The sequence below is a fragment of the Falco naumanni genome, chromosome 9 (assembly GCF_017639655.2).
Source record: "Falco naumanni isolate bFalNau1 chromosome 9, bFalNau1.pat, whole genome shotgun sequence".
NCBI classification, from domain to species: Eukaryota; Metazoa; Chordata; class Aves; order Falconiformes; family Falconidae; genus Falco; species Falco naumanni.
The window spans coordinates 5831282-5842096 of NC_054062.1; the positions used below are offsets into that span (position 1 = coordinate 5831282).

Genomic DNA, 10815 nt, shown 5'->3' on the forward strand with positions numbered 1-10815 from the left:
AAGTGCTTAACAGTGAAGAACAGGGAAGAAGGATGCAGTAAGGCAAAAGAACGATAAATATTGCACCTCCTGTCATTTAGAAAGCAAGTAGATTGCACAAGTCAGATTGCACAAGGAACATCTATTCTTCCTGGTGTGTGGTTTCAGTTGATTGGGAAACATCTCTCAAGGTGTGCTGATGGCATCAGTGTCGCTGGTGCACAGAAAAGCTATTGTCATTTCAGCCACATTTTGGGAGGTGATAGGTTGCAAGTCCAAAGACAGTTCCAAGGTTTCTGACAGTACTGTGCCATCTCACTGAAAATGCTTAAAAGCTACAGAGAATGGTAGATTGTTGTCGCTTTGGTTAAGGGAACCATAAGTAAGTGCTAAGCAGATGGGTGCTGTTTCCCCTTCTTTGTGCTTTAAGCATTATTATCTTGTGCTTCTAACACCTCCCTGTCTCTTGTCCCACAGCTGACAACGAGAACAATATTGCCTCTAGCCAGCCCAGATCACCTCTAGCTGTTGTTGAAGAAAAGTGGAAACCACAGCTCCAAAGAAATAACGCCAACAATAGTACGTAGCAGTGTTTGCTCTTCTGTCCTGGCCTTACCTGTCCACTTTGAACAAGTGACTGTCAGAGAGGGTGCAGCAGCGATGGGCATTGCACAAGGCCTGTGTCCTTGCCTGACTGCATTTCATTTCATCCCTACCATTACGGGAGTGCTTATATGCAGAAAGTGCTGAGAATCCTGGGGAGACGGTTGGAAAGGTTTGTGAGGAGGATGCATTTGGGAAGTCCTGGAAATAACTAACTTTTAATCAAAGGTCAGAGTTCCCAGCCTGGAGTTAAAAAACTAATCCAGTCGTCACAGTGTGACACATAGGCATAACCTGTCACTCCCTGTGCTGGCAGGCAGCCGCTGTCAGGCTTTATCCCCAGCTCGTCCTGTGAGCTTTTGCTTCACCACGGGAAAAGGTAAAATTCAGCCCTGTGGAAAATCAGTTCCAAAGCACTTGAGCTGAGCAGCCTGGGGGAAGGATGATACGAAATCGTGGTGCTTTTGTGTTCTGGTGCAGCCAAAACTGACACTCATTTTGCCCAAAATCTGCCACAGAAAGTGGGGTTGGTGGAGTTCAGAGGAAGAAATGGAAACTGGGGCTTCGGCACTGTTTGAGATGGTGGAGGAAGCTGTGTGCTTCACTGGAGCAACTCCTCTTAAAATAACTGTCTTAAAAAAAAAAAGGTCAAATCACAAAAACGAAAAGGCTAAGCTACGACCACCAGCCCGTAGACATGGATAGTAAACAACACACGTGATTATTATAACTTAACTAGGTATTACTGAACACCACAGATAGGCCATTGGTTTAAGGCACTGGACTGTGAGTAGATAGTGTGTGCTCTGTCTCAGCCCCCACCCCAGGGAAAGCATGCAGATAAGCTCCCTGCAGCTCTAAGCAAAAGAAGGCCTGTCCCTGGAGGTTCCTCTGTCCAGAAGGGGGAAGGAATCCAGGGTTGGAGACGTTTCTTCCATCATCTGGGCATGTTCCACCTCTTCGGGTCTCTCTGAGAACTGTTTTGCGACTTCCTCCTCTCTCCTGTTGCAGAGGGCCAATGCTCATACGGTGCTTTCTCTCCCTCCTTGTATTTCACTGCAGCATCTGCAAGCGGTTCAGTAGGGAACAGCGCGATCCCAGAGAAGGAGCGGCAGAACATTGCTGAGAGGCTCCTGAGGGTGATGTGCACTGACCTTGGGGCTCTGAGTGTGGTGAGCGGGAAGGAATTCATCAAGCTAGCACAGACCCTGGTGGATAGCGGAGCTCGCTATGGTGCCTTCTCTGTCACCGAAATCCTTGGCAATTTCAACACACTGGCTTTGAAGCATTTGCCTCGGATGTACAACCAAGTGAAGGTGAAAGTCACCTGTGCCCTGGGCAGCAACGCGTGCCTTGGCATCGGTGTCACTTGCCACTCACAGAGTATTGGTCCCGATTCTTGCTACATACTGACAGCTTATCAGGTGGAAGGCAACCACATCAAGAGTTACGTCCTGGGAATAAAGGGCGTAGACATTCGAGATAATGGTGATTTTATCCACCACTGGGTACAGAACGTGCTCTCGGAGTTTGTGATGTCAGAGATCAGGACGGTGTACGTCACAGACTGCAAAGTCAATTCCTCTGCGTTCTCCAAGGCAGGCATGTGCTTGCGTTGTTCAGCCTGTGCCTTGAACTCGGTAGTGCAGAGTGTGCTGAACAAGCGAACACTACAGGCTCGCAATATGCACGAAGTGATCGAGCTCCTGAATGTCTGTGAAGATCTGGCAGGATCCACGGGCCTCTCGAAGGAGACCTTTGGCTCCCTGGAAGAGACCTCTCCCCCACCCTGCTGGAACTCGGTCACCGACTCCCTCCTGCTCGTCCATGAGCGCTACGAGCAGATCTGCGAGTTCTACAGCAGGGCTAAGAAGATGAACCTCATCCAAAACCTGAACAAACACCTGCTCAGCAACCTGGCAGCCATTCTGGCTCCGGTGAAACAGGCAGTGATTGAGCTGAGCAATGAGAGCCGGCCCACCTTGCAGCTGGTACTGCCCACCTACGTCAAACTGGAGAAACTGTTCACTTCCAAAGCTAACGATGCTGGCGTGGTCAGCAAACTCTGCCACCTCTTCTTGGAGGCACTGAAGGAGAACTTCAAAGTTCATTCGGCGCACAAGGTAGCCATGATCTTAGACCCTCAGCAGAAGCTGCGGCCCGTCCCACCATACCAGCACGAAGAGATCATTGGCAAGGTCTGTGAGTTGATCAATGAGGTGAAAGAGTCCTGGGCAGAAGAAACAGAATTTGAACCTTCAACCAAGAAGCCTCGGGCAGCAGGGGAAGCCACAGCAGCTCAGGAAGAAGATTGGTTCGGGAAAAATGAAGTCTATGATTATTTGCAAGAACCTCTCTTCCAGGCCACCCCTGACCTCTTTCAGTACTGGTCGTGTGTTACCCAAAAGCATACAAAACTAGCCAAGCTAGCCTTTTGGCTCTTAGCAGTGCCTGCTGTTGGTGCCAGAAGTGAATGTGTAAATATGTGTGAGCAGGCTCTCTTAATCAAAAGGAGACGGCTACTCAGTCCAGAAGACATGAACAAACTCATGTTTTTGAAGTCCAACATGCTTTAAGACTGTCTTTTAATTAAAACAAAACTTTAAAACACTGTTCCAAACAAAGAAAAAGAATTTTAAGTTCTAAACACTGTGGACCTCATTATGAATGCCCCTGGAAACCAAGTGCTTTTTTATATATATATAAAAATATAAATATATATAAAATTAAGTTTGAAAGGAAAGCTGAGCACGTGAGAGAGACAGCCCTCTGCCAGGAACGTGCTCCTTTCCATAGATAGTGTGTGGACTTGACAGACTTTCTAATGTTTTCAAGTGGGCAGACGAATGGGAGGCTGATGTTCTAAAGTCTTCAGGCAGCTGAGATCTAAAGTGACTTGAAGTTTCTTTTGTTTCTCCTCCACCCCACCTTTCCTCTTGTCCCCTGGGCCATCTTGCCATGGATAATCAGACCACATTGAACAGACCAGTTCTGCACTGGACTTTGCTCCTTTGAATAACTGTACACCTTGAGGGCATTTGTCTGCAGCCTTCTTGACATACGGTGCATGTTATCAGGGCAGCTGTGTTTTTCGAACACCAGTATCTTTAGAAATCAGGAAGGGAGACTTTAAGGGGTCTTTTTATTTTATTTTTAACTTTTTCATACACGTTTTTTTCCAAAACACAAAAGTTACTCTTCTTCTCTCTCCCAGTTTTGAGTTTAACACGTTAGCTAGTGATTATAAGTTTGATTTAAAACTAAGAGAAATGGTTCACAGCAGAAAATGTAATTGTTACGCTTCTTGAATTTATTTTTTACAGCATGACTTCTTTTCTGAATTCCCGGTGTTAATTAGCTTCTCTGTGAATTTTGTACATCAGGCGTTCTCAAACTTGTTCTAGCGCAGCCCATTTGCGATTAAATATCCTTATGGGAACAACAGCAGTTGCTTCTATGGAAAAACTAGAAACCAGGAAAAGCAAGCAAGTGGCGACAGCACAGATGCCTGTGGGCCATCAACAAGCTTGCCGGGGTCTGCCAGCTGCCATTGAGAACCCTTGTACCTAAACTTTTTGTAAAAGTGTTTCTCGGCACACACCCCCAAAATAACCTTCGCAAGGCCAAGGACAAACCAAGGTGTATGATTTTTCAGGGGAACAAAGATCATCAGTTTTGTCAGACTGGGGTTTGAAGGAAGCTTAGAGAAGTGCATGGGCTCAAAGATCCTTCTGAATGTAAGTGCTCCCGATTGAGTGCAAAGAATATCTTCCCATTTTATTTGGAATGGTTTCCTCTAGTAGCACGAATGTCTTTTTAATACCTACAGTGCATTACACTACTTGTTATGTTGCTGAGTTGTTCTGGCTAGGAAGGCCACAGGCCCTGAAACGTTCACACTTACTGGCTCACCCCAAATGCAATTAGAGATCAGCGTAAGACAAAAACATCTCAGTCACTCTGCTGTCCACCAAGACCGGTGCTCTGCTGCGGCCAGTGCCTGTAGGCACACAGTTCATGGGCTGCTGGATGGGATCTCTGCAGGCTTTCAGAAAGGTTTGCTGCCTCTTGGACAATTCCCAACTTCTGGTGCCAGGCGGTTAATTTTTCATCACTGGGATTCGTATCCCAGAGGCAAATTGAAGCAAATTCTTATTTTTGAAGCAGTCTATCCTGCTTCCAGTAACGTGCTCTGGAGCTGCAGCCACAGTGGCAGCAGAGCAGCATCAGAGGTTCGGGAGGATGGACTCGCTCAGCTCTGAGCCGGCAGGCTGGAGGCCGAAACCCTTTATCAGCACCCCGGTATTTTCTGGTTGCTGACAATGCGGTGGTGAGACTGGGGGCTCTCGTTGAAGTGCTGCTGTTGAACAGATGTTAAGCCAAAATCACACCTGCCCGTCTCTGGTTGCAATAGGAGTTGCAAGTCCCAAGATGTGAGAAACAGCAAACCCAGTCTCTCAGGCTTTGTGTGCAGATGCCTTGAACCTGACAGGCACTACCTGACAGCTTCACTGCTGTGGGGCTCGGACAGGGGAACAGCTGGCGTCCTAGAGACCTTCCCTAGGTCAAGGTCACTGAGGATAGTTCTTTGCACCCAGCTGTCTTGCCCTTTTTCAGCCTAGAAACAGGCCGTGCTATTAGCTTGAGTCTAGCGTTTGGGTTGACCGCTTGGCACTGTTTGGCATCAGGGCGAACTAGTTGTCTCCTAAATGTAAGTTTTGCATATGGATATCTTAAACGATACAGTCTGCGACCCCGCTGACAACTGCAAGGGTGGCAGCACTTGAAAATGAGCTGCCAAGGCAGAGGCACTTGGACATCTTATTTTTCTGGCAGTGGCTTTTGCAGATGGAGGTGTTGGTTGTAGGGCCAACTTGCTTCTTGCTGGTTTTACTTGCTCCCAGTCGAATGCTGTCTGCCCAGCCATCAGCTGGGCCCGTGGTAACGCACTGCAATGCAGGAGAAACCTGTAACAAACAGGAACTAAGTCTCAAACAAAAAAACGAAGTGAGATGTGTGCCAGTTTCAAAGTGGTTGTGCTGTGCTCTGTTCCCACTGAAAAGCACAAGGTATCCTGCAGCAAGAAGACTTGGCTGGAGGATGGATCCAAAGCAAGATTAGCTTTTGAGGCTACAGTGTGTACCAGCAGCTCAGCTGGTGGGCAGAACTGGGGACAGGATTTGTAGTTGTTTTTCCTAACGGCACTTACACCTTTTTGCTTGCTTCACCTGAGACCCTGAGAGCCACTCACAGGCTCTTCGGTGCTCAGGTGAATGTGCAAAACCCTTGCGTTCCTTTGAAAAGAAAGCTCCAAGCCCCAGCACTCCTTTGCTAAGGGACAGGCTGATAACTTCTGTGGAATCTGCCAGCTCAGGCTCATTGTGTTGTCTGTCTGCAAGGCATTCAAGGTGGGAAGTGGACAAAGCAGAGCGAGCACAGGTTTAAATCCCTGGAATTGAGAATGAGGTAAAATTGCAGTAGATTGCACAACCATTTGCTGCCAGGTTGTGCTCAGCAGTGAGCTGGACCATGGTTGCATGGCCAGGGCATGCAAACAGAAAAGCCGCAGCCACCCTTAACTCCCAGCCCGTCTCCCCCTCCCCTTTGTACAGTGTGATTTTGGCATTCAGATCTGGAGCTTTCTTGCTGTGACGACCAAAGAGAGGGGCTGACTGGCCCTCTCCCCCATTCAAGCAACTGTCCCCTCCAAGGCAACTTTGGTTGTAGTTGCTCTAACGATGGATGTTAAGCAGCCATGCAGTGATGTCTGGTAGATGAGATTCTCCCAAAGACTTAAAAACTCAACTCGGCAGCTGAAAAAACCAAGATGAAACCTAAAGCGCTAAAATGGAGCAGCTTGGAAGGTTGGTGAGAAGAGGAGCTGGTTGGCCAGCCCCCTTCTCCAGCGACTCGGTGAAAGAAGCCACAGCTTTTCATGAGTCTTAAGCATGGTTACAGGTGTTCAGCTCAGAGGAGCTATTTATTCATGCTGTGTCTGCTCACAGGCTGATTTTTGTCTGGTATGCTTCGTTAAAGAGAAGCACATCTGGAGTGCACAGGTGTGCCCTAAATGCCAAACTCTTGCTCCTATTTCTCCTTCCATGTTCAAGACTGGGATTTGCATTCGAGGGAGCATAGTTACCTTACCAAGGTCTGAATTTTGGAAGCTCTTAGTTTAACAGGTTATCGCAACGCTAACTATTCTGTGCTTGGCTCAGTGGTGTGGAGCAGCACTTGGGCTGTAAGCACTGTCCGTCCTGTGGGGGGAGACCGGAGAGGAGAGGGCCTCTTAGTTTGGCCAGAGCAGTCATGAGGTTCTGCTCCTTTGAGCTGGGAGGAGAAGTCCTCAGAATTGGGATCATCCTCTGGTAGGTCACGTTGGGAATTTGCCTTCTGCTTGTTTGTTTCCTTTACTCACACTTGAGAAATGTGTTGGGACACCAAAATGGGGTGTGTGCTGTCCAGGCATTCATTTGTTTCTGCTGCTTACTGTGTGCCTGACCTTGCAGACTTCGTTTTCTGACTACACATTTGCTTTGGGAAGGATTATGGTCTTCAGGTGGGGAGCAAGCACCAACAGAAGGTGAACTTTAAAGAAAAAAGGGCCTTCCAATGCTGTCTGAAGATCCTTGTTACTAGAAAACCGAGCAAGTGGGACACAAAGGCAGAGCTCTTCAAAACAGAAGGTTGTTCCTGTGTGAGTATGGCAGCCAGAGAGCCCGAGCAGAACACGGAGCCCAGATTTGTCTCCTGTGTCTGTCTCTTCCTCCCATGCCTCTGGCAGCAGACGGCAGTTGTGTCCTGGCTCGCAAGATGGGCTTGGTGTCTTGCACCTGGGTCGGTTTCAGACAGAAGTAAACTTTCCTTTTTGTCAAAGCTATGTGTGTTCTAAGAAAACTGGTTTGCTTGTATTTGAACTAGTGCAATCTGGAAAACTTTCTGTGAAAACTGACTGTGGGCTCAGGTTTTATCGGATTCAGTTGTTTGTTAGTTGCTGGTTAAACCGGTTTAACTTTGAGTTAAGTTGGTTAAAGCACCCATATAAACCCCCTGCACTGGTTTAACTGCATTTGCTGGGTGTTCTCCCCTGCTGATCAGAGAATATGTCCAGAAGCAGCTCAGGGAGTCATGACCCTTATGTGCATTTTGCAAATGAAGTTGTGGCAGATACTCTCAAAGCTCGGGAATGACTGAAAATAGAGACTGCAAATTGCTTGAGCTCTTAAATTGTGGTTTCTCATTTAATACAATATTCAGTGAGATGTCTCAGGTTGGTTGCTTTGTTTTTTTCCAACTGCTTGCAATAACACGGAAGGTTTAGCATGAGAAGAAATTACCACGTGTGTTTATCCTGGCGGATGCGTCTGCTCAGCCTTACCCGGTCTGAGGGACCATTTCCACTTTCTGGATCCCGCAGTAGGCAAGCCAGGATGTAGTCTTGCACAGGAGCAGGGTGACTGAGACCTTGTGCTACTCGGGAGAATGCTGCGTGCATTTCCAGACAGCACCAAGTTACTGATAAATAAAAAGACAGTAAAAGAGCAGCCAAAAGGTTATTCAAAGGCTGGGGGTGCTGCTTTGGTACTGAGGAAAGACTCGGATCTCTAATTGCATCTCTCTGGCTAAAGGAGGTGGAGAGGAATTCCCGTGAGCATTCAGAGGGAGCACAGGCAGGAAGGGACAAGTTGTTCCCTATGGAACAGTTAGGAGTGACGGGATGAAAATTAGCAAAAAGACACTAAAGGCAGGTTCTGGGAAACTTTTTCAGGGGGAGAAGTCTGGGAGGAGCCTGTTAAGGGAATGTTTTCTGAGCCCTGTCATTTAAAACAAGGCTGTACAGCTACATGGAGCACATTCCATAAGGCACAGGGCTGCTTTGGACCTCGCTGAGAAAAGAGACTGGATGTAGGGGTGGGAAATGCCAGTCCTGTAACTGATGGGTCCAGGAGGGTTCACAGGGCATCTTCCTCCGCATCCTCCCACTCACCACTGGCACCAAACCCTTCCCAGCACCCCAGTACCTACATTAACCGGGTTTCATAAAGGAGGGAGGTAGCTGACTTGCGGGAGGGACAGAGGAGAAAACACCGGCTGAGGAGCAAATGTCTTGTCAACCCTTATACTGCCGAGGGGCAAGAATCAGGGTGGGGAGAGCGTTAAACGTTTTGCTGCTTCTGCTGTGCGTCTTCTGTGCTACACCTCGATCTTGAATCTGCGGTGCCCACTGGGAATGCCCAGAAACGCTGGCTGAGATGCAGTGTTCCCGTGTCAGGTATTTCTGAAGATGTCGCTCCGTAGCAATAAGAATTGTCACAGTGCATGGGACCTGTCCCTGTGCCGCGGGTTGTCATCTTCCTGGGGCTGCGGGAAATGGTGCTGAACGACGGGAGGAAACGCAGAGAGGGGGACCCAAGCGCAGCTCCAAGTTGAATGCCTCGTTAGTGCTGTGAGATCGTTCGTTTATGCTAGGCCAGAAATGGTAAACCAATGAGAGTGTATTGCCCTGAAATTTAATTTGATATATTGAATGTTTGCGGGATTTCTGTTGAATTTTGGGTTTTGTTTGGCTGGTTAGTTGAGTTTTTTACTACTCCTGTTAGAGTCCTTTGTTTTATAACTTGACAGAAGAGTTCTGCTCACGTTAGACAACGGTGTATCCAGTCGACCCTTTAGGGTTTAATGATCTGTAGGCAGCTGAGTTTGAATTTTTTTAGAATAGCTTCTGAAATGAGTCCTGTAAATGGCTCATTGTTGCACAACATCAACCACTGACTGAAAGGATTTTCTTCCTTCCCATCGTTCCAGCGTCGGTGACAGTGGTCAGCCTGTCCTGGTACCCGGGTGAGCAGCGCAGCCTTAACAATAGGAATATTTTCCAGTGGAGTTGATGAGTACAGGCATGTCAAACCCTTGCTTTTTACAACCAAAGTTCCTTAAAAAGACACTTCCAGCCTCATCAGCCTTGAATGCTTGTTTTCAGTCTTCTGGGGGTTCTTGTGGCGGTCTCTGCAATGTGTGTGGATAGGATGTTTGGGGTTTTTTTTGGGTGGGCTGAGGGGTGGGAGGAGGGATTTTTTTTATTTTTTTTTTCTTGCTATCTATGGAGAAGGACCTTTCCACTCAAGGAAGGAGGCATGTATTCTGGAAGGAGCAACAGTCTTGGGAGCTGTTTTCCGTGGTCCCTTTAAACTTAGTGGGACTTTAATATTTTTTTTTTCTAAATTATTTAAAAGGAAAACTGATAATGGATGAACTGAAACATAGGTGACTAGCCAAGGCTGTAAGTCCAGGAGGAACGCACATCATCCAGACCATGAGGATTCTGGTCCACGCCGTAGCTAGAAAGTGTCCTGCCGACAAACCAAACCGTCAGGAAATCCTTGTTTGCAGCCAGTCTGAAAAGAGAAGCTGTTCCTCATTCGTATGTTCATTTTTCAAAACCTTCTGCTGGGAGCGGAATTCTTGTTGTTTCATCAAGCAAATGATTAATGTTCTCCTTTCCCTCCTCACCCTCCCTCCCCTCAGTAACTTGTGTGCATTTCCTTCCTTTCTGTAGATGCAGATGTTCTAGGCAATACCACAGATGCACCTGCGTGTGTCTACGTGCGAGTGCAAGAATCTCATGTCATCTTAAAAAATACAAAAAAAAATATACAAAAAATATACAAAAAATATCTTTTTTAGGCCAGAGTTTTCTACAGGTATTAATGAATATTTTTCTTAATCCTTATAAGTTTTATGTGTTTAATATTTCTTAATACCGGTAGCATTAATTTATACTTTTGTAGCAACACAATATTTTTATAAACCGCCACCGCTGGCTTTGTCTTCATAATGGGGAAAAGTGCGGGCAGCTGGCCCTGCACTGTACCATGTACTGTATTTAAAAGGTTATCTAATGTCACACTTGCTGTGTTAATAAACAAAACAAAACCTGTTTGAAGTCTCATGTATTGTTGGTGTGGATCGAATGACTCAATAGAGAGCAATATTGCACGGGGTTGAGTTGCTGATTTTCATTGTGATATATGAACGCTTGAGGCCAACTCAAGTTCTGATTTTTTTTTCTTTTTAGGATTTTGGTTTGGTTTGGTTTGGTTTGGTTTTTACAGCTAAATAAATTCAGTGCTGTTTGAAACTTAGACTGACGTCAAATGAAAAGGATTATTAAAGAAAAAAAAAAAATCAAGGTGTTTAAATGTTGCTGTTTTTACAAGTCTGTTGCTGTCTGAA

General features: G+C 46.7%; 1 protein-coding gene across 6 annotated transcripts in view; it reads left to right on the plus strand.

The window, feature by feature from the left end:
* ZNF618 (zinc finger protein 618) overlaps positions 1–10519 on the plus strand; it is a 162124-nt gene extending 151605 nt beyond the window's left edge. For all 6 annotated transcript variants that reach the window (XM_040605585.1, XM_040605586.1, XM_040605587.1 and 3 more), the window contains 2 exons: positions 457–558; positions 1645–10519. In XM_040605585.1, the coding sequence (XP_040461519.1) occupies positions 457–558; positions 1645–3158 (1616 nt within the window). In that variant the 3' untranslated portion in view covers positions 3159–10519. The remainder of the gene's footprint in view (positions 1–456; positions 559–1644) is intronic.
* The last annotated feature ends 296 nt before the right edge of the window (positions 10520–10815 follow it).